This window comes from Macaca nemestrina, chromosome 14 (assembly GCF_043159975.1).
Source record: "Macaca nemestrina isolate mMacNem1 chromosome 14, mMacNem.hap1, whole genome shotgun sequence".
Lineage (NCBI taxonomy): Eukaryota > Metazoa > Chordata > Mammalia > Primates > Cercopithecidae > Macaca > Macaca nemestrina.
In genome coordinates, this window is record NC_092138.1 from 21779751 (window position 1) to 21804233 (window position 24483).

General features: G+C 38.6%; 1 protein-coding gene across 4 annotated transcripts in view; it reads right to left on the reverse strand.

Moving 5' to 3' along the window:
• LOC105498700 (proprotein convertase subtilisin/kexin type 5) overlaps positions 1-24483 on the reverse strand; it is a 469848-nt gene that overhangs the window by 170974 nt on the left and 274391 nt on the right. For 3 of the 4 annotated variants that reach the window (XM_071077655.1, XM_011770951.2, XM_011770953.2), the window contains 5 exons: positions 18344-18480; positions 13040-13183; positions 8504-8606; positions 6618-6811; positions 3461-3545 (listed from right to left, as the gene is read on the reverse strand). In XM_071077655.1, coding sequence (XP_070933756.1) covers positions 3461-3545; positions 6618-6811; positions 8504-8606; positions 13040-13183; positions 18344-18480 — 663 coding nt within the window. Of the gene's footprint in view, positions 1-3460; positions 3546-4214; positions 4270-6617; positions 6812-8503; positions 8607-13039; positions 13184-18343; positions 18481-24483 lie in introns of those variants that run through there. The other variant, XM_011770954.2, reaches the window with a different exon arrangement.

Genomic DNA, 24483 nt, shown 5'->3' on the forward strand with positions numbered 1-24483 from the left:
ACAACCCAGAAGTTTTAAAAAGTATTTGATTGACAAAAGAATCACATTGTCTAGCAACATGCCCAACAACTTCTTAATATCCAGACTTACTATATAATAAATTAAAGAGTTATTTCATGATTATAAATGCAGTAGGGACACATGGTAAAATGAATTACGACTGAGCAAAAGTGTACGACCATCCTGTCCAATCCACAGCTCAAACTCTCTGAGTAGCCATTCTGATTGTGTTTCTGATTTCAGTCTTCTATGGGTTCTCATCAAAACAACAAGATTTAAAATACTTTTGCCTCTATTTCTTGGTTTATTCATTTTAAACACTCTAATGAAAAATTTATCAAAACTGTACTGCTATTTCCCTAATCATCTTGACTTTTGTTATATTATTATTTAGTGTTTCTGGGAATTAACTATAGTAATCTACTTAAATTTCTATTCATCTAGCAATATGAGATAGTATCTAATGAGTTGTCAGAATGTCAAATGAGAAATGCATATTTTTCTCTCCCTTCTAATTTCTGTTAGCTATTATATTTTTCACAGTCTACAGGTTGATTCTTAAAGTTGAAAACAAATAAAAAATTGTTACTATATTTGGCTGGGCATGGTGGCTCACACCTGTAATCCCAGCACTTTGAGAGGCTAAGGTGGGTGGATCACTTGAGGCTGGGAGTTTGAGACCAGCCTGGGCAACACAGTCAGACCGTATCTCTACAAAGCCTAAAAAAAAATTGCCAGGCATGCTGGTACCTGCCTGCAGTCCCAGCTACTCGGGAGGCTGAGGCCAGAGGATTGCCTGAGCCCAGGAGTTTGAGTGAGCTATGATCGTGCCACTGTACTCTAGCTTGGCTGTCAGAGCAAGACTCTGTCTCTTAAAAAAAAAAATTACAAGTTAATATAAAAAATTACTCACTGAATAACTAGTGTGATTTGAAACATAGTGAGAAAATGTAATCCTATGCTACCAAATCAATGAAACTAGAAGATCAGTATCTAAACAGGGTTAAATGGTTTCCATTGTTTTAAACTCTTTATATTGCTCCAATCGACATCTTAATTGACTGCTTTGTATGTGGATAATGCTAATTTTAAAAATTAAAATTTATTTTTCCCTATGCTCTTAAAAAAATTTGGAAAGTACAAAAACAAAGTTGAAGTAAAAAGAAACCTGAACAGTCCCCATTAGCATTTTAATTTATTTCCTTCCTGGATTTTGTGCATTGATTTTTTTTTTCCTGTTTGTTCTTCACCATTATTTAAAAATTTACAAGTCTCTTGAGGCAAAATGGTCAACCCTGGAAGCCCTTAGAAAAATGCAAGGAGACTAAGGGCAGCATAACTGAAAGTGGACTTCATTCATAGATCTCACTGGCCAGAGAGAGATGAGAGACCGAGCTGTCATTTAAAAAGCCAAAAGAAAATCCCTTTCCCTTTCTGTAGCACTAGAAAAAAGGATATTGCCTTCAATGGATCTATTTGAGAGGAAATAAGGACCACTGAAACACTTATCAAAGTTAAAAAGCTGCCTAGTTTTTCTAATACAGGATAGCACTTCCTTGTGAGGCTGGCATCTGTTCAGCAGGACACAGAGGTTGCACTATGTGGAGAAGGAATGAGGTAAGGGGGACGTGGAACCCTGAAGTTTGCTGCTGCTTCCAAAATACAGGTACTGCGAGGCTAATGCACCTGGTATTGTGAACGCCTCTGTTCTCCTCTGTGATAAACTGGCCAGGTTAGACCTGTGCTGTACAACATAATCTGGCACACATGGCTACTGAGACCTTGAAAGGTGGCTATAGTATGGCTAAGCAACAGAATTTTAAATTTTATTTAACTAATTTAAGTCTAAATGTGAAAAACTGGCACTTGATTCCATTATTGGCAAAAATTTGGGTAAGTCTGGAACAACTTGGCTACGTAAACTTTTCTTTTTCAACTACAAAACCTAAATAAAGATCAAATATTTCTCATGAAAACAATTTTGTCTGAACTCAGATGTGTTTTAAGGGTAAAACATACATCAGATTTTGAAGACAGTAAAACAATGAAAAAGAATGAAAAACATCTGATAATAGTTTTTCAATTGTTGAAATGATAATATATTAGATGAAATAAAATATTTGATGAAACTCGAATTTCCCCTGTATCTTTTTACTTCTCTTAATGTGGTTACTGGCATATTTATAATTACATATATGGCTCTCAAATTTCTATTGGCATATACTGGTTTAACATACCCTATATAATGTTCCCTAAGAAATAAAATAATTTAAATCATCTTTTATTTCTCATGAACCAAGCATGGGCCAGGTGCTACAAAAGGTATTTTGTAACTGTTATCAGAGTTAACCTTTATCATAATCCAGCAAAACAGGGGTTATTATCATTTTATAGAGGAGAAAATGAAGGCTCGGAGTAGTCAAGTGACTTGCCCAAAGTCACACAGTTAATAAGTAGCAGAGGAGGATGTGAGTCCACATCTACTTTCTTTCTTTTTATTATACTGCTTTGCTCCTTCTCCAAGAAGAATTAGGTGGCTAATTCTTTCTCAGTACTGAAGTCTCGAGATGAAAATTGCCAAGTAAGCTAATACTGAATGCATTTATGGGAGCGGGTGGGGGGGGGGAGAAATAAAGCCATAGATAATTGATCAATCTAAATGAAAATGATGCTCCAATACTGGTTAATGGTGAAGAATGTACCTACCTGGAAACTGCCTGGACCCTGCCTAGTTTGCCTCCAATCACAGGTGGAAATAAAGATACGATCAATACCTAAAAGAAATCCAGTGCAGCAGAGTTCTAATTCCACGTACAGCCCCAGTCCAACTCCTCACTAAATGCAGAATGGTCTGACCTTCCCTACTGAGATCAAGAGGCTACCTAGTTAATTTGAGCTGTACATTGTTCTCTTAGAGAGTAGACCAACTATTGAGCTTTAGCAATGAGCAAGTCATCCGTTCAAGGAAAACATCTCCTGGTGTTAAATCTACGTGCATACCACAGCATAAGGGAACCAAGCCTGAGGTACTTAAGATAAGAGAATGATTGGGTATGTGGAGAGAAATAATAAAGATAAGGGAATAATTTCCGACCATCCAAGGAATGAATCAGGGGGATTAAATATAATTCATTGGTATTACCTGCACAGTAATCCTTGACTGGCACAATGCAGGTTAAAAAGCACAAAGAATGCCTCTCAAATGGCCATTTTTATTGACTTATATCTGAGCCATCTTTTCTAAAGAGAATTTGTTTGGATATAACCCTTCTTTAGCCAACACAGCATCCCATTTTTCACATATAATAGTAGAGATAATGCAAATCGCAATCAAGTGCTTGAATAGGAGTCAAACCAAGGGTAGATCGTAAGAGGGCTATTTGTTTAGCATTTTTTCATTTTATTTACATTGAGAAGCTCTTTGGGCTGTGTTACTTAATAAAATCCTTCACTCTCTTACCTTAACCCATCCCTACATTCTGTACAGTTATGGAATTCAGTACATGTCTTGCAGTTTTCACTGCATTTCCGGCAAAGATTTTTTTCTGTTAAAAAAAAAAAAGAAAGTTATAAATCAGTTGGTCAATTGGACTCCATAAAAGCATCAGAGATGTTCTAATGCTGGCTAATGTATGCTATAGTACCTATGGCCTTGACTAGAAAATGACAGGAAAAGCCATAGAATCACTGTTTGTTATCATTTCTCAGCAAACCAAGTACAGACAGGAACCGTAACACTGGAAAATACCTTACGCTTCTCTGCCATTTTGCAGACAAGAAAATGATAGCCTAGCTAATTCTTAGTTGAACAGTTTATAGGCCTTTTTTTTTTTTTTCTTCTTTTTCTTCCTAGTCTCTCTCCCCAGCAGGGTTTCTTAACTTGCAACAGTGCAAAGCCCACTCGCGAAGCTGGGACAACATCACTTTATAAGGATTGAAAGGCAATGCCTGAGACGGAGGAATGGGAATGTAGACCCTCACGCTCATAACTTTTAGGGCTGGTCAGTGGAGCTGAACTAGGGAAGGGAATCTACATTTAAGACTGCAAGGTAAGGACTGCTTATTTCTTACATTGTTTATTTTAAACACTATTTTAGTGTCTTGTACTTTACAGCAGCCATGGAATTGGTATAAATGTTATTATAATTCAGATAATATCTATATTCTGGAGAATAGAAATGCATCATTTGAACAAGTATACTGTAAATACTTGCCTTCCTAGTTACTACCAGGTCCATATTGAAAAAAGTTGGCAAATTTATGGTGGTTCTGTGGAGGAAAACATTTGGCATATTAAGGAAGGACTTCTACCTTAGACAAAATTTTGCTAAAGTCTTGGTACCTGCTCTGATATGCAAGTGGATTATAGCCATGTGAATGTGTAGAACTGAATGAAGTTTCTTCGTGGGCTTCCATCTGCTTTTTAAATGTTGGTGTTCTTCAGGGTTCCATAGAGAAACACAACTTAGTGGATCCCTGCAAGGACCTGCTGGATCAAGTCTGAGCCTCTGAGCATGAAATACGAAGCCCCTTACAATCTTCACAGTAGTCATCACATGGTCTCTCTCACTGTCTCACTGAGAATACTGAACATGCATAGAATCTGAACTCAGATGACCTAGATTTGCATTCTGCTTTTAGCAACTCCAGTGGGCAAGTTCGGGGTCTCTGTTCTCTCACTCATTAAATGGAGATTATAATGCTACCCACCTCTCTGGTTGTCTTGAGAAGTTAAATAAAATTAATTATTCAAGGGAACGATATGAACTATTAAGCACTGTAAATGTGTTGGCAGTAATTACTACTACTGATGATCATATGTGATCATTATGTTGTACATAAATGGACTCATTAGAGAAGAAAACTATAACATAAGGCAATTACATAGAGATATACAAACCACTTGTATCAACACTTTGTGGTAGCTGAAGTCATAGTTTGAACACCTTAATTATCTACCTTCTAGGCTCTGGAAACAACTGACTCTCAATTACTTTGGTTCTGTCATATAATATTCCAGAATCAAATTTCTTTTCCAAGGCTCAACCTTCTTGATAGAATTTTGACTTTTTTTCCCCACAAGGAATACTGCATATTTCTGTGGATTCTTTATGCCCCCTTCTCTCTCCCAATTTCTCTTTTCTCCCTCAAGTCAAAGTTCATGTTCTAAATTTTGGGGCAAGCAAGAAAGGCAGAGTCCCTACCCACTGCCCTAAAGGGTAAGTTGAGAGATCCTGTCTGCCTCACAGAGAAATGCTCCTCTTTGAAACCAGAGAGAATTTCACTTCTTAAGAAGCAAGAGTATTCACTTCAGATTTCTTGTCTGATTTTATTTTAAATACCTCTTGTTCCTTTAAACTTGAGTTTTCTTTTTTCTTCCTTAGGTTGTGCAGAAACATGAAATTTCAGTGCCATCATATACCATGGTATGACGTTCTTGTTAAGAGAAATTATCCAGAACTCAGAAATAAAGTAAAAGGTAACTGCAGTCCTTTTCAGAGCCACACTAGAACACTGTCCAAAAGGTCTACCTTAAGATTATTTAATTCTCTAGGGCAATATACCTTCGTCTGTTTGCTAATGATGGCTGATTATGGCCCAAACTCTGTGTTAATGCACAGATTTTTGTTTGGTAAGGTTGCAAATTACTTCTATTCATTAGGGAGAAAAAAAAAAACACTTCCCCAAATTCTACTTGTATGGCCATGTAGAAAATTATTAAATGATTCCATTTTGTTTCTAACTTAGCAAAAGGATTTCCATTTTGCCTTTCCTGGTGGACTACAGTACCTGATCATCTTTCCGCCCTGTTCGTCACCTTGCAAGTTCCCTTATTAGTGGGTTCAATAAGTCATTGACACATGTTCATTCTACTCTTAAAATACAGTCATATTTTTTGAACGTTTTAAAAAGTAGATTTTGATATCATACAGGCCCGGTGTCTATTTGGTCAGTGTGCGGAAAACAGCAGGCCTGAATGTTGTCCTTTGCAAATCTGCTTGTAAGGTTGGTCCATGGCTGGCACGTCTGGGAACTGGAATTTTGGGAGGGTTCCCACTACCCTGAAAAGAGTGGCTCACTTTGTCTAAACTGTTTGTACAAATAATACGGTTTATGGGGAACACCTGTTTTCCTTTGAAGAGTCTGGAATTTTGGTACGTGTCAAGTTTGACCAGCCCCCAGTGACAACCCTGGGCCCCGAGTCTCTAATGAGGTTCCCTGGTAGACAACATTTCATGCATGTTGTCACAGATGGTTGCATGGGGAACTGAACACGTCCTGTGTGGCTGAACCTTGTCCCATATGCCTTTTCCTGTTGATGATTTTTTTGCTGTAATATCTCCTATCTATGAGTTCATGAGCACGACTATATCCCAAGCCTTGTGAATATTCCCAGCAAATCACTGAATCGGGGGGTGGGCTTGAGGATACCCTGATAAAGTTACAAGCATTTTTACATAAAGCTTCTAAAGGGTTCGCTTAAAATCAATGAACTAGATCCTGTTTGATATGAAGCACAATTCCAGATTTCACAAAGAGGACTATCCTTCCTGAGGTCACTCACATGAAAACCCCACATTTCTTCTCTAAAACCCAAATATTTGAAGTGAGCTTACTGGTATCCTGATATGACCCATCGGGGCAGTGAGTAACACAGCTGTTGGTTTCTTCATTCAGAAAGTATCCATATTTGCAGGACAGGCACTGCTCACCATGGCTCCCGAAGCAGGACTCACAGTTGGGAGCACACTTCCTGCAGCGCTTCTTGTCGGCGTGGTAGTGGCCAGGGGGGCAGCTGGAGACACAGATCCTGCATTGTGAAACAATGAGAAAGAAGGCAGCGTCACGAGCGAAGCAGTCCTCAGCATTCTCTTGCGGGTGCTGAGCAAATGGCTGAGCTCAGCCTCCAAATCACTTTTAAACCAGGATGCCAACACCACATCCAGAGAGCCAGAATGATTGTTAAACTTCCTCCTGCACAGTGTGCTGAAGCAGCAATGCAGTTACCCAACACCAAGTCTACCAAGACTTGGCAAACCATTTCCTGGTTTACACCTAGCCCTTGAAAAAGGATGATGGTTACAGAGAGGAAGGTTATGGGGGTGAATCAGAGGAAAACTATGTGGGAACCACGACTTCATTCAAAAAGGTCCCTTTAATAAGGTGTGACTTCTATTTTCATGTGTTGTTTGTCATATGGATTCTGTATGTGCATATGTGAGTGGCGGTGGTGGTTGTATGCTGTTGTCTAAATTAATATAAATATATTTAAATTTATGTTGTGTATGAGAACACTTAAAAAAAAAAAAAACTTTCTGGTTTGCCCATAATGGAAGGACAGAGTTTTATTTATCCATTCAACAAATATTTACTGAGCACCAATTAAATGTTAGGCATTTTGCTAAGTGCAGGAGATAACAGAGGCTGAGAGATAGTCAAAGTCCTCCTTTCTCTTAAGGAATTTAAATTCCGGCAGACTTACAACAGGAATTCTTAACATGTCTGGGTCTGTCTGGGGGACTGGAGTATGGAGGAACCATGAGGCAGCTCCGCTTAGTGAGTTTTCGCCTGAAGGAGGAGGGAGAAGGTGGGTGAGGCTGTGGGAGACAACGGGAGGTCAGGATGAACTCTGATTGGGGCAGTCTCCATTCTTTGGCCCTGCCCAGGAAACGTATCTGCACAGCTCAAGCAGACACCAGGGGCTCAGAGGCACAGGGTCCACCTTAGTGCCCATGGCAGAAGAGTGAGATCAAGCAGGACCAACCCCTTTGCCACACTGATGGCCTATGTGCTGGGGAATGTGGAAAAGCATCAGTTTGGCCTGTGCATTGGCATCTTTGTGAAGCCATGAAATCGAATATCAGTGGGGTGGAAAGGACACAAAACTTGTGTGAGATGGGAGGAATAAGTTCAAGAAATCTGTCATGATGACTAGAGTTAATAACAGTTCATTGTGTACTTGAAAACTGTCACGAGAGTAGTGTTTAAGTGTTCTGGCCACAAAAAAAGATAAGTATGTGAGCTAATGCATATGTTAAATAGCTTGATTTAACTGTTCCAAAATGTATGTATGTATGTGTATATGTGTGTATGTATACACACATACATATACATACATACACACATACACACATATAACATCAGTTGTGCATTATAAATACATGCAATTTTTACTTGTCAATTAAAAAGAAAAAGGTCTGGAGGGGCAGGTGCTTAGCTGGTCCCTCCACCATCCTCCAAATGTGAGAGAAGACATTACAGTTTCACAGCATACACGCACATTTTGCGTTTTGTAACTTAATATAGTTTTCATCATTCTGAATAACACAGGGAGGCAGTCGGCCTGCACAGCAGCCTCTTTTCTATGCTTAGGTCCTGGTGGGAGAATAGTGGAAGATGCCAGTGGCCTGCACACACCCCATGGTATTAGCCTTGCAGGGACTCCTAAGATGCCTGTGGGAGTGGCACATGCTGTGGGGATGTGACTTGGCCCCTCTCTTACCTGGTATTGTTTTTCAGCTTGTAGTAGTAGTGCAAACAGTCATTGCAGTGGTCTGGTCCTGGCCCGTCACAGCCAACCTCACTGCACTCAGGGTCGCAGGGACCTTTCCAAAAGACATTAGAACAATACTTGGAAAAATGATTTTAGAGCAGGTAAACTTTACCTTGAATTTGGTATAAAATAAGTCTTTTTTTTTTTTTTTCTTATGCAGAGAGTTTCTTTAAGACAGAGGAATAATTGTCAATGTGGCTTTAGGTCCAGAGATGAGCTCTTGACTTTTTTCGACTTTTGATTCTTAGGCAATTTCAATTGCCTAGGTATGAAGAATGTAAATTCTAGTCATGGCCTGGTCTTCAAAGCACATATGGCTGCCTCGTGGTAGATAAATATTTTAGAATTCAAATGAACTGTAGCAACTGGAAAAAAACCAACTGCAATTAAGTATGTGTAATAATAAAAAGATTGGATTTGTAGAAAAGAGAGAAGTTGTTGACAAAAAAGAAAAGAGTTATTAATGCCTGGACCAAATGACCTGTCTCATTTAAGATCATTAAAGCTACTGAATACCTCTCAAATACTGTGGCCGGTAAGAAACACCATTATGGCACCTGGCACAAGCTTATCAGCATCCAGTCTCAAACACAGATAATAGATTTAAAATTGCTTCCTATACAAAGGCCAATGGGCAATTCGACAAAAGAAAATGATATATAAATTTAAAAAAATGCAAGCAAGTTTAAAGGATTCCAGACCTGAAAGTTCCCAATCTCTCTTACTACTTATTCTTTGGTATAGAACTGGAGAGAATGCACAGTAAGAAAAAAAAAAAATGTCAGAAAGATGGAGCACTTTTGTGATTGATGAAAAACTTTCTAATGACATGGGCTAGTTTAGAAGTTTTTAATTCTTCTCTTCTTTGTTCGCCATATTCTGGAACATTTGGTCTCATAATCTGCAAACTCTTTCCCACTGAAAAGTCATATGATTTTAACTAGCAATAAATATATTGAATGAAATGTACAAATAGTAAATCAAGGGTAGTAGAAAATCTACTTATTTTAACCCAAAGGACTTACTGTTATACCTTGGTTTCTTTGAGTCATTATGGGACTATGTTTCATAATTACTGAATCACAGAAACATAAAATGTTAGATCTCGGGTGGAATGACTTAGAGAAAAATCTGGTAGTCAAATACCCTCATTTTACTGATGAGGAAACTGATTTTCCAAGAATTTCAGTGGCTTGCCCAGTATCACATGGTGAGGAGAGGGGTCAACATAGGTCCTGATACCTAGGTAAAAATTTCCTGCTTAGAGGTAGCAAACCATGTACTAGGGATGACTTCTCCATCTGAATGGAGATAAGTCATTTCAAAATGCTGCAGACTTGAATATACTTCTTATTAACTGCAAGAGTCATTTGACAGCACTGCTTATTTCTATTTTCCCCAAAGCTTCAAATTGATCTCTAAATTCCATAGCTACTGCAACTTGGGACATTTTAGCCATCTGCCATCGTACACCAGGGGAGTGGTGTCTCTGTTGCCTATGGACTAAAGTTCAGCCAGCTGTGATCTCACAGTCCCTGGGATCCAGTGACACAGTATGGGAATCTGGTTATGATAACGCCATCTGTGTCTCTAATCTGGCTGACTTCTAAATGAAGGTGAAAATTGCAGCTCCAAAGGAAAGGAATCATGGGTGGCCCTAAATTTTCACCAGATGACTTCTAGAATTAAAAAAAAAAAAAAAAAAACCCAAACATTTATTCTTAATATTTGCCAAAAGGGCTCTCACTATATGGCAAGTTCACATACGATGTTGTTTCTTTTATCATCTTAAACGGTCCCAGATGCAGTTTAGCATTGTAGGTTGCAGGATAATAATGCAATAATCGTCTTGGTTCTCTCACAAGTGCCAATGTTGATGTTTTAGAGATATAATCAGAAAAACCACAAAGATGTATAACTGTTCTGAACTCAACATTCCGAAATTTGAATTCGAAACATTACCAAAATATGAATAAAGAGTAACAGCTTACTATTACACTCTATTTATGTTATTTTGGATATACTTTCTCCTATCCGAGAAGACAAAATAGTTCGCTAGTTAAAATATAAATAGTAATGCTATAGGCTCAAAGCAAAACATCACAAAATCTAATACAATCCAGCTCTGATTAGCTCGATTGGTCTTAATTTCAAGCATGTTTATTGATTCTAGGATGCTATCTGTTTAGAATAAAAGTAACTACATGTGTATTTAAGATACTCTGTTCAGGTGGTTAATGAAGTAATTTTATTTTCAGTATTTAAAGGAAAATCTCAGAACTGCAAGAAAAAATATTTCTCATCTAAAGATACATTAAACTTGTATTTATAGTTCTTTTTATTTTTTGAGACTGAGTCTTGCTCTGTTGCCCAGGCTGGAGTGAAGTGGCCTGATCCCGGCTCACTACAACCTCCGCCTCCTGAGTTCAAGTGATTCTTGTGCCTCAGCCTCTCCAGTAGCTGGGATTACAGGTGCGCACCACCACACCCGGCTAATTTGTTTTTGTATCTTTAGTAGAGATGGGGTTTCACCATGTTGCCCAGGCTCATCTCAAACTCCTGAGCTCAGGCAATCCACTCCCCTTGGCCTCCCAAAATGCTGGGATTACACGCATGAGCCACCGTGCTGGGCCTATAAATAGTTCTTCATTAGAAGAAGCTTTGTCCATTATGTGTTATATGTCATATCTCAGAAGGATTGAATGCTCCTGGGAGTGCTAGCCAATGCAACAAGACAGTAGTCAGAAATAATGATGAGAAGGACAACAAAACCAATTTGCAGATGCTAAGGCTGTAGTACCTAAACCATCCCAGAAAATCAACTCTAAACTATATAAATTAATGAGAGAGTTAAGCAAAGTGGCCATATATAAAATAAATACAGCCAATGGATTTCCTACACACCAGCATATACTAGTTAGAAAGCAAGGAATATTTTCCACTATAAGAGCAACAAGGCCCAAAATACGTAGGTGTAACACTAACAAGAAGAAAACGACATAAAATTAAAAGATTTCAGCAAAATGGGACATGATCTATGTTTTAAATGGAAAGATTGTATGTTGTAAAAACAATTATTCCCACAAGATTGCATATAAATTCAAATTAAATTCCAATGAGACTTTTAAAGGGAGACTGAAAAATCATTCTAAAATTCATCTGGAAGAATAATAGGGCAATAATTGCTATGGAAATGGGAAGCAGATGTTCTACAAATATAAAAATACATCATGAAATGAAAACAAAACAGTGTGGGTGGTATTGGTTTGAGAATTATTAGATTGATGAATCAGAAAAGGTGGAACCAGAAAAGATGCTGGTATAAGATCTTACTATATTGTTATAAAGGAAGCATCCTAAACTAATAAAAAAAAGAAGGGATAGTTAGCCAATGATGTTAGTCTGTTTGGAAAATAACTAAAGACAGAGCTTCAATTGATACTATATGTCATAAACCAAAATGAGTTCCAGATGAATTAATGGCCAAATGTAAAAAACAAGAGATTACCAAACAAAGCACGTGAATATTCAGTAGACATTAAAGGATGAAACGTCTGCAAAAAATCAGTGTTATATTTGAGACCATAAACTCCAGCCTCTAATAGTTTTTTGTCAAAACAACACAAAACAAAACTTACATTCTCAGTGATAAGTGAGAATATGTTTTCAGCAAATATGAAACAATGTGAGAGACAGTAACATACAGAGTGTTCACAAAGAGATAAGAGGATTACTGCACTTTGAATAGAAAAATGGGTAAAAGACAGCTGTATTTAATTCAGAGAACTACAGAGGAAAAAAATGTTCAGAATTACAGGCAATCAAAGCTATAACATTTTTAAAACGTTCACCTCTTTCTTTTTTTACTTTCTTTTTCTATTTTTTTCTGTTGGCAGGAATGAGTGTAATAAACAATCACATAGCTGGTCACAGTGTAGACTGGTACATCCTGTCTGGATAGCAAGTGACAAAATGTTTCCAAGCCCTAAAGCTGATTATCCTCTTTGATGCAGTGAGTCTCAAAACAGAACTCTATTCTAAAGAAATAATGAAGATATAGACAAAGACTGATAAATAATGATGTTTATCCAACCCGTGTTTAAAATAGTGTAAAACTCTGTAAGCGAAGTATGTGTCCCAGATTATGGATTAACTATATATTACAGTACAATCACAGTATGGACTATCAGCTTTGTAGATAACACATATGGATATTTGAATATATAAGTGCACTGATATATACACACATACAGATATTAAGGGGATAAAAATAAGATGGAAGAAAATATGTCAGAATATGGGTAGTATATTGCTCTGTTCTATCATTCCATTCCATTCCATTCCATTCCATTCCCATTCCATGCCCACTCCCACTCCCACTCCCACTCCCACTCCCACTCCACTCTACTCCACTCCCCCCGCCCGTGGTGGGATGACACATGAGCTTTCTCTCTTTAGGCTGTGTCCCACTGGAAGCCAGCTCACCTGCATAATCCTCTGTGCCATAGTCGTCTGTGGGGTCTTCAACTCGGCTATAGCGGAACCGTTCCACTTTAGGAAACTCATTGGTTGGTGAATATGGCTGCACGGAGGTGCCATAGAGGACCAAAGACCATTCTTTCAATTTACCTTGGGAAATAATAATGAAATAACAGCATGACCAAATCTTCCCTCTTTAGCTTTGTAACATCTTTAAGTCCTTCTCACTCAAGAAAAAGCAACAGAACTGTAGGAAGCAGATGGATATGAATCACTGTGTCAAACGCAGAGCTAGAAATGCATATTTCTCACCATTTGCAGAATTAACTATTTAATAATTCACATACCACATATGGACTGAGCACGTACTACAGGAGAGGCCTTGATTTAATCAGCATTTATAGGAAGACTGAGAAACAAACTTCAGATTACTGGATCAAGGGCTGAATTTCAAATTACAAATATTTAAGAGAATCCCAGAACTTAATAGAAGGCTTTGTTTTTCTAGGTATAAAAGTCTTATACGGCCGGGAGCGGTGGCTCACGCCTGTAATCCCAGCACTTTGGGAGGCCGAGACGGGTAGATCACGAGGTCAGGAGATTGAGACCATCCTGGCTAATACGGTGAAACTTCGTCTCTACTAAAAATACAAAAATAATTAGCAAGGCGCAGTGGCATGTGCCTGTAGTCCCAGCTACTTGGGAGGCTGAGGCAGGAGAATAGCTTGAACCCGGGAGGTGGAGGTTGCAGTGAGTGGAAATCGCACCACTGCACTTCAGCCTGGGGGACTGGGCAAGACTCCATCTCAAAAAAAAAATGTTTTTTTCTTGGCATTATCTGACTTGTTAATAAGTAGAACAACTCTTTGTTCTCCCTAATTCCTGGTATCATTCATTCAATATTAAGAATACATCAACAATTATAGTATCCTATAGACCTGTGCTGTCCAATGTGATAGCCATTACACATTTGATTATTTAAACTTAAATGAACTAAAATTAAAAAAATTTTAAGATTCAGCTTCTCCATGACACTAACCATATTTCCAGTGCTCAAGAGCTGTATGTGGCTAGTGGACACCCTACTGGACAGCATTTCCATCATTGCAGAATGTTCTCTGGGTTAATGTGCAAAACAGCATTTTCTTTTTCTTTTTTTTTTTTTTTTTTTATCTTGCTCTGTCACCCAGACTGGAGTGCAATGGCGTGATCCAGGCTCACTGCAACCTCTGACTCCCTGGTTCAAGTGATTCTCCTGCCTTAGCCTCCCAAGTAGCTGGGAGTACAGGTGGCCGCCACCACGCTCGGCTAATTTTTGTATTTTTTAGTAGAGACAGGGTTTCATCATGTTGGTCAGGCTAGTCTCGAACTCTTGACCTCAGGTGATCCACCTGCCTTAGCCTCCCTAACTGCTGGGATTACAGGCGTGAACCACCGCACCTGGCCCAAAACAGCATTTTTCTGGTCAAGAACGCCTTGAGACCTGAGGCAAGTGTTTCACCTTCTATGAGTCTGGATCACTCACAAGGAGCATTTTTTGTTGCTTTAGTTCTTATTTATTTGTTAACTTATTTGTTAACTTATTTAGTTCTTACTTGTTAACTTATTTCTTAGCTTCATAAAATTGTGTTCAACGCAAAAAGTAAAAAGAAAAAAAAAAAAAGGAAACATGCCTCCATTTCATTAAAGTTAGTAAAACTGACCTCAAAAGGAATCAACCCTAAGCAGGAGTGATTAAGACAAAACCATTACAAACATAGGCATATGCTGGTAGGAAGGCAGGATGCCCCTCAGAGCCCCTCTCACCTTGGCTTAATGCATAGAATCCAGACAAGGTCAGGGGCTAGGGTCTGGGGCTAGCTCAGAGAGTGATGGATTTCAGCTGTCAGCTTCCTTCATCTATTAGCATCTACCATCACCATCAAATCGATGTTTGATGTTTCTAAGTGCTTACTATATGCTAAGCACCGGCCTAAGTGGTTTGTAAGTTTTATTCCATTCAATGTTCAAAACAACTCTAAGGTAGGTACTAACATTCCCAATATATAGAGGAGGAAACAGAGCCACAGAGGTTGGTAACTTCCTCAAAGGCAATAAGAGGACAGACTGGTATTAAAACATACTCCGAGTCCAACTCCTGTGTGTTTAAACCATATACAGTATTGTCTCCTATTCATTTCTAGGAGTTTAGGAGCATTACATTTAAAAATGAACATTCTGTGATGCATGTATTTTTTTCTGACTTTTACATTGCACCAGTACAATTAGTTTATATATGGTTTGCCCTCTGCCAGCTTTTCTTTGGACTCATTTGTTAATGACCATGCTTTTCACAATCAGGGTATTATTTAGGCCCAGAATTCTAAGTAGCATGCATTAGGGAGTGGTAAGAAGTGAATGACTGCTGGAAATTGATGACCTATCTGATTGCCTTTAGGTAGCAGTGCAAAAGAGAACCCATTTTCCTTATGGCATCTCTCAAGTGTACAAATGAAGCATATAATACAAGGACACTATAGGTCATCCTAATCATCAGTCACCTTAGAACTCAGTTCATTTTATTTAAGATCATTTTGGATGCAAAAGTTTACCCTCTAAGTGCTTTGAAGAGTGCTGTCTCAAAATTGATTATTTCCCTTTGTGTTATTTCTGAAGGACATCATAAGCCCACTAGGCATATCCTTCCTGTGTAATTCATCTCTTTATATTTCACTTATTATGTAATTTTATTTCCTTAGAACTTCTACTACAATTCACATCAAATAACTGCCATATCTGGGCCATCATTTTTTTTTCTCCTCTACCCCTTTTTCTGTTTGCTAAATTTTATAGATGATTTTGCAATTAATATTGAAATGTTATTATGAAATAGCTTTGTAAATACAGAAGGAGAAAAATCCATCTTGCTTAACACATAAATGCAATCTGCATATATAGGTTCAATGTGCCAAAAATCAAAACAACACCCTCAAACACTTTTAATATGTATTGTAACAATAAATGGGAAGAAACAATAAACAAATATAAATTCAGTTTGGAGCCAGGAAGTTCTATATTTGGGGATGAGTCTACCATTTAATCGGGCTGGAAAATTCTACAGATGCAACTGAAATTCTACTCGCTTACTGATGTAATCCCTTATTAATCAGAGAGGAAGAAACCTATCATAGGACTGTATACTACAGCAACAATGATACAGGCACATGCGCATACACACACACGCCCATAAACAGGCCACTCAAAGTCCACTACTGAAGGCGTAACTCATCCTGAAATGAAAGGTTGAAGGAAAGATACACAAAGACTATATGTTTCTATTAAAGTCTCCAGGTCCGTAATAGCATTAGGGTATCTCTCGTCTGGCGTAAAAAGAATACCTCAACACTTCTAAAATGACTGCAGGTGGCTAGGGTTAAACGTGAACATTTAAATAGCATAAGGAGATGCCAATGCTATGAAATAGGTAACTCTAGATTACCTGAGCTACTGTGGAGTTTTAAACACGCATAATCACAGTAAGCTCTGTATAGACTCAGAACTTCTTGAGGGCAGAGGGATTTATATTCATGGTCCCTGACCCTTAGATGCAATGCATGGTTAACCAGTAGCCCTTAGGAGCAGCCTGGGCTTATCATGGAGAGTGGAGTTGCTGGTGTCTGGTGGTAATAAAGACCAGACTCACGTTTAGTTAGTTTTATAACTGGTTAAAATGCTCAAAAACGTACTCCCTATGTCTGCACCTTCCTTGGCACACAACTGCCACATTTGACAGTGTTTATTTCTCCGGGGTCTCTTGTCCTATAAGAGTCGTGCAGTGATGCCTGCTAATGGATCACAGCCCAGTCACCATGCTTCCATTTCACCTATGTGCCATGACCCTGTGCATCCTCATGGCAAGGGCAATAAGCATGGGCTGCAAAGAGGAAGAAAGGAGAGAGGAAGGTCCTGGGAACTATGCAGATTATGAAGAGGTGAAAGGGTCTAGAAACTCTGGTCTATAATCTGCATGTTTTCTCTATCAATCCTGCCTTGTTGACAAACATTTGCTTTCTTGATAAAAACTTGGTGACTACTATATTCAGGCTGCATTCTGGCAGTGAGCTGGACACAGATACTCTTTAACGAAACGTTTATCCTGATTCATTGTGACCTGGCCACCATTCTGGCTTTGACCTCCCTGATTATGGGACCACTGTGGCAAACAAAGATGAACCTCATTATAGAACTAGGGAAGAGACAGCCAAAATGTACAGTCAACAATGGATCTCTCAGAATGAGTAACTTTCTCAGACTGGCAGGCAAAAGTCTGGCAAATGTGCCTTTTAGCCCTGTGTTCTGCTGTGTGCCTCCTTTGCCCTGAGCAGCTAGCTGTATCTGAATGGTACACACTCCTACAGTTACAGAATGTCTAGGTTACTTGATTCTGTAATCTGGAGAGGGCTAGAACTGGATGTCAGTCCTAAAACTTCCCCCAGGCCTGGTTCTTTTAAATAGGGCTGGACAGAGCATTGAGAAGGAGGACTTTTATCTGATGGCTGAAGATGCGTTCATGGATGGGTGGGAAGCTAGTTAGTTATCAAACAGATCATTCACTGCTGAGCCACTCTGCAGGGCTCTGTAATGGGCAACACAGTCTCTCACCCCATGTTGCCTTATACTTTCCCTTATTTTATATTATAAACAAGCTTTACAGGTTAGCATGAAGACGGCAATAGGCTGTGTGAAGAAACAGACTGTGCCTACCTGAAAAGACCTTTGCTAACATCATAATTTCTGTTTTACATGTCAAGAAGCATTTCTTTTTCCTTGGCTCTTGGGCTCATTCAGGGAAGAATATCATCATCATTTTCTTTGGTGGTACCCAGATTAGCTGGCATGGGCTGAGCTCAATGTCTTGCCTAAACTGAAAAGTAAATTTAGGGAAAACTAAAAAGAAATAGATAACTACGGAAGCCTGTCTCTTCTTGTGAAATCATGCAGTTGAACTCATTGCCAGTGGGCAGGTTGGCTTGTTTACAGACAAAGGAAGTCTGGGAAGCTGGTTAGAGATGGGGATCATGTCTTCTGAAACATCAATCAAAAGCTGTTATGTTTTGTTCTATACTATATATATTCTTTATTTCGTATCCTTAAATTATTACCTCTCAAATGAATCTTGAAAACTGAAAAACGTGCAGGTAATTCAAAGCTCACATGAAATTAATCACTAGAAAAAAGATGCTAATATGTGAGTGTGAAACACTCTGGCCAAAATATACTCCATCATTTTCTTCTACACAGTAGATCAATGTATAGACAGGGAGTTCTCACCTGGAGTCTTAAAGTTCCTTAGCTGAGAGGGAGTATCATAAACTTCAAGGACCCAGTCACCAGCAGCTCTTTCCCCCCAGCAATGAATGGTCATGAACTCCCAGTTTTTAAATCCTTCCATGGAATGATCAAATAGCCTGAAAGAGAACCATAAAACATTGCTATGTGCAACATTTCAAATCCAGTGAGGGTCTAGTTAAGACCAAGATCAACACTGTTTCTTGTACCGATTAGCAAGTTCAGCTGGGCACTGGAGCTGGTCTGCATCCTGGATGTCACCAATTTGCAGATATATATATATATATATATATATATATATATATATATACACACACACACACACACACACACACACACACATACATATATATAAATCACTGTTTTACCACAGAGAAACAGAACTGGGGCTGGCTATGTAATAGCAAATCTGGAAGGGAGAACCCACTGGGGATCAGGAAAACCAGGTTAAGACTCTACCTACAAGACTGACAGTAGAGTACTGAAGACGTGGAGGAACTGGGGCTCTCTTATACTGCTGATGGGAGTGCAAAATGATATGAGGTTCTGGAAAACAGTTTGACAGTTCTTATAAAGTTACACACACACTCACCATACAACTCAACAATCCCCTCCTACCTATTTAAACAAGATAAATGAAGACATATATTCACACGAAGAACTTCACATGAATGCTCATAATTCCCCAAAACTGTAAACAACTCAAGTGTCCATCAACTGGTAAATGTGTAAATTGTGATACAGTCGGCCCTCTGTATCTATAGATTCTGCATCTGTGAATTCAATCACAGATTGAAAATGGATGACTGTATATCCATACCACAAACTACCCAGTAATAACTACTAATACATACCATGACATAAATGAATTTAAAAAAACATTATGCTAAGTGAAAGAAGCCAGACACAAAAGACTACATACTGCATGATTCAATTTATACAATTTTCTAGAAAAGGCAAAACTGTAAGTAAAGAAACAGATCAGTGGTTGCCAGGGGCTGGGGAGGAGTGAGGAAAAGAGTCATGGAGAATTTTTGAGGGTGACAGAATTGTTTTGTATGTTGAAAGTAATGGCGTGTGGCTATACAGCAACACAGATTTGTCAAAACTCACTGAATTATTCACATAAAAAACTGAATTTACACTGTAGGTAAATTATGCTTCAGTAAAAAGACTGCTCACTAATCTTATCCAGTTCAAGGAGTCATGCTTGAAATCCCAGCCTACATCCTGCTCTTTCAGCCCTTCCAGTGATTTCCAAAGCTTCGAATTTGTAGTTTAAAATCACTTCCCGCTTGAAATAGCTAGAATTATTCTGTTTCCTGCAACGGAATCCTGAAAGATATAAAGTATGAAGGGAAAGAAAACAAACAGATTCCCTTCCTAGAATAAAGAGACATTAATAATGTATAAAATTAACATATTAAGAAATAAGTGGGTGCGGTGGCTCATGCCTATAACCCTAGCACTTTGAGAGGCCGAGGTGGGCAGATCACCTGAGGTCAGGAGTTCCAGACCAGGCTGGCTAACATGGTGAAACCCCGCCTCAACTAAAAAATACAAAAATTAGCCAGGTGTGGTGGCGCACCTGTAGTCCCAGCTACTCAGGGGGCTGAGGCAGGAGAATCCCTTGAACCCGGGAGGCAGAGGTTGCAGTGAGCCGAGATCACACCACTGCACTCCAGCCTGGGTGACAGAGTGAGACTCCGTCTCAAATAAACAAACAGACAAACAAACGAACAAACATATGGCTGATGCAGGTCTATAACGTAGACTTGACTACCCAAATAAATATCCCAAAGACACAGAAGACACTTTCTGTAAAGATGAAACCTACATAGTAGAAAGTGGAAGATGGGGCAAGTCCTTTTTTTTAATAGTACTTTAAAAAATTATGTTCATCTATTATTTCACTGAAAAAAATAAAAAAAAAATAAAAATTATGTCCATGTATTATTTCACTGAAAAAAATAAAAAAATAAAAATTATGTTCATCTATTATTTCACTGCAAGTGAGAGAGGCAAACAGAGAGGAAAAATATCTCTAAAATTTTCTTCGGGGTAATCATGTCCAGTTACTGGGATATTTCTCTCCTTCGATGGGGACAAATGGTAACAAAGGTTATGGTAACTGAAGTCTGATGGTTATTCAAAACACACAAATCAACTGTCTTTGCTTTAATCTCATGTTTACCAGACAAATGGGTGGGTATAATTTGACCTTCTCTGTACCTCTTCCCGTTGAGAGAAAATGCGCCCTTCTAAACATAAAAGTAACTAGTTCAATTTTCTTATCACAATATATTAGAACTCTGATTTTTTAAAAATGTATTTTGTCAGTGTGTCTGAGGCTCTTTCTAAAAGGCCAGCAGGATTCTAAAGCTAAAGGGTTCAGAAACACAATGTTGGACGGTGATAGGTAAATGACTAGCACTTTGCAATGTTCCCTAGAGAAAAGCAAAAAACAGGAAAATCACCTGCTATATGTTCCTGAAGCCTTGAAACACAGAAAAATGAAAATTATTAGGCAGTATTCTCAGGTGTCCCATGGTCAAAAAATTTGGGAAAGGCTGAATCAAACAAAGATGAATAGAACTCTTTAATAGAGGACATCTCAGGTCTTTAGAATACGCAAATGTGTTTTGTCAATTTCCATAACGGGGTTAATTGGGAGGCAGTGATTTTCAAACTTTACCTGGACATGAAGCCTATTCTCTCTCTGTTTTTAGGACATCTGTATATGATCTATAACGGTTTCCTCTCGAAATAGAGGAGTGTGGCACTTCAGTGAGGAACCAGGTTGGATCTGGCAACTTTGGCTCATAATGACAAGGATGAAGATGGTAGCTTTTTACATGAATATTTTCCCACTGGAATGGGTCCTCAATAGAGAAAGGATGGCGCACTTTATGGAGATCCTACAATCCACTGAACAACCACAATCGGCTCATTTCACAAGTTTATGGCTTAAGACTAGACTTGGGTAAGAAGAAATGGCTGTGTCATTATATACTTAACTTACATCCATTGCATCCTTCACTAAAAACCCACAACATGTGTATGTTGGGCAAAAAGACAACAAAGAGAGGGGAAGAGGAGCTTTTTCAAACTGCCCTTTCTAACAGAGAGATGTTGTTAAAGGGAATATGTTGATACAGAAATGGCTAGAGGCAGAAACGCAGTTTAGAACCACTTCCTTCCTTAAGTTCCACAGCTCCAGCTTAAGCTCTAATTCGTTGAGGCCATGGTGCCATTTGAGGGCACTGAAGCAATAACTTGTCACATAATACCTCTCCAAGAGTGCTGAACTTAAAAGCAGTTCCCAAACAGTTTAGACAGAACATTTGGCTCATTGCCTCACATCCAAAAACTACAAAGGAGACTTGAAGCTGCCATCACATGAGGGGTAGTCTTGTTTCCACAACCTCAGCCAACTTTTAATCACCCATGGGTCAATGATTTGACTGCTGGATTAGCAGACCCTACGTTTCTTCCCTTCCACCCTTTCCTGTCCACCTTTGAAAGCCATTCCATTGCTACCAATCACTTTCAAATCACATCAGGAACAAAAATTAAATATAAACTGAGTGCCAAGAAGAAATATCCACAAATCAAAATTCAAATAAGTGTTTCACAGCCCAAACATAAATGGGCTTTGTCTATGTGGCTAAGCAGTTTTCCACTCCCCTGGTCTCTTCACATTATTCAGAATTGGAATGTTCATTAATTTCATGTGAATATAAGAGTTGAGAAGAATGAAAATACAGCCAAACACGACCATCACATTTTGCTGAAAGAGTTGATGGGGAGAAAAACAGGCATGGATGGATGTTGTCACCTAACTGGGCTTCACATTTCTAGTTTCATTCCGTCCTTTATGAGTACACATTGTTGTGTATTTTAACCTGGCTTCAATACTTCAGCTACTTCTTATTTTCTACCATTGTAACATTAAAGGAAACTGCACCTCTGTGTATAACAAAAGGTAATATAGCTTGTAGATGTGCTTTGCTTGCAAAGAACATACTTGCTTAAGACAATCAAGTGTCAAACCATGGACACCTGCTACAGAGATTCCAATTGTGGGATCTTCTTTTATCAACTAAAAAGTTTAATGCCCAGTGTGAATGTCTGCGCTGTGCCAACAGTGAAGAAGTCAGACACATGCCAACATTATTAGTGTGGGTAAAATGTCAATAAAGCAGAGCCAGTGTGCTGAAAGCCTAAGTAGATTAACTCCATGCCTTTATCCACTTCTCCTCTTGCAGTGCAATTCTGTCCTGTCAAAGTTGACTTCATAATCATGTGCTTGATGAAACGATATATGCATGTGATGGCACAAATTATGCATCCAGTTATTAAAATGGTGCCCCACAGCCCTATCCTTGCAAGTGGTTTCCAAATAAATTACTTTGGATGAAGCCTGGTAGAAAAGAGGACCATCAAGTGTAGTATATCCTTTTGAGGAATTAACTCAGGAAATAACTTACATAATTACTGTAAGCTTTATTTCCTTTCCTCTTAAACAGTCTAGCCAATGTATCAAGGCTATAGCACTCTTTTATGATGTTATGGCAACTAAATCACAAGATGTTTTATAAATACTGACAGCTATGTGTTATCATATAATTATCTCTAAAATTGTAAATGGATCTTAGTTTCGGAATCATCCACTACTATTCAAACAGTATTAATGTTCACTACAGAACTAGACATCAGGACAATATTCCTGGAAGTTTTCTCTCCTCTCTCTCTCTATTTATTTATTTGTTTATTTATTTGTTTACTGAGACAGTCTTGCTCTGTCACCCAGGCTGGAGTGCAGTGGTGCGATCTCGGCTCACTGCAACCTCTGCCTCCCGGGTTCAAGCGATTTTCCTGCCTCAGCCTCCTGAGAAGCTGGGATTACAGGTGCCTGCCACCACACCTGGCTAATTTTTTTTTTTTTTTGTAATTTTAGTAGAGATGGGGTTTCACTGTGTTGGTCAGGCTTGAACTCCTGACCTCATGATCCGCCCACCTCGGCCTCCCAAAGTGCTGGGATTACAGGTGTGAGCCACCAGCGCCCGGCCTTATTTTTTATTTTTTTAAAGTGCTTCATTACAATTGAAGGTAGAGCTCAAAGAACACATCCGGCTCCACTGTAGTTGAGTTTTTTGTTTTCTTTAGATGTTTGGTTTTTGTAAGTTTTAGATAATTTCTTCTGATACAGGGTATTTAAAACATACTATGTGCTTTTTCTCTCTTTCCTAATCTCAATTACTTCTTTAAGATTGAGAAGGAGAAAGAAACTGGTTCTAGAGGTCTGTAATACCCAAAATGATAAGGTTTTTTTGTTTGTTTTCTTTTTTTCCTGGTAAAAAACCTTCCAATATGCAAACTATTATCAATTCATTCACCAACCCCAAAATGCATTCCTTCTTGTGGGTACATAAGTACTTAATCTTCCTCAAGATTTAATTCATTTTAGAGTAGATGGATTTTACTGAAGTATCTGTTTTATATTATAAGCCCCTTTGTAATTTCCTTGCACAGCATCCAGCAACATACTGCTCCCAAGTCTTTTGATGACACAAAAGTAATAAGAATGTGTATGAAAAAGCTGGATGATCTTTTAAATCCTTGCTATTTAAAGTGTGATCTGTGGACAGGTAGCTTCAATATCACCTGGGAGCTTATTAGAAATGCACATCCTTGGACCTCACCCCAGACTGATTAGAATTAGACTTTTTGGGAGAGGGGCCCAGTCATCTGCTCCTGACAGAGTCATGTACCAGGTGCTTCAAGAAGCACTGTGTAAATAAGAGTTACCACTTATTAAGTGCTTACTATGCTAGGCACTGTGCTAAGTATGTAACTGTACGTGATCTTACTACATGTACTAACCAACTCTGTGAGGTATATACTATTACATCTATTTTATAAATGAGGAAATTAGGCTTTCTAAATTGAAACACAGATATCAGTGAAGTCAAGAAAAACCCAGCTCTGTCTAACTCCAAAGGCTGTACCTTCTTTTGAATGAAGGAAGAAGGTTCACGTGGTTGGCTGTTACTGGAAAGTAAAACATTCACTGCAAAAGTGTAATTTTTACTGCAAGCCACAGATGCATTTATACACCA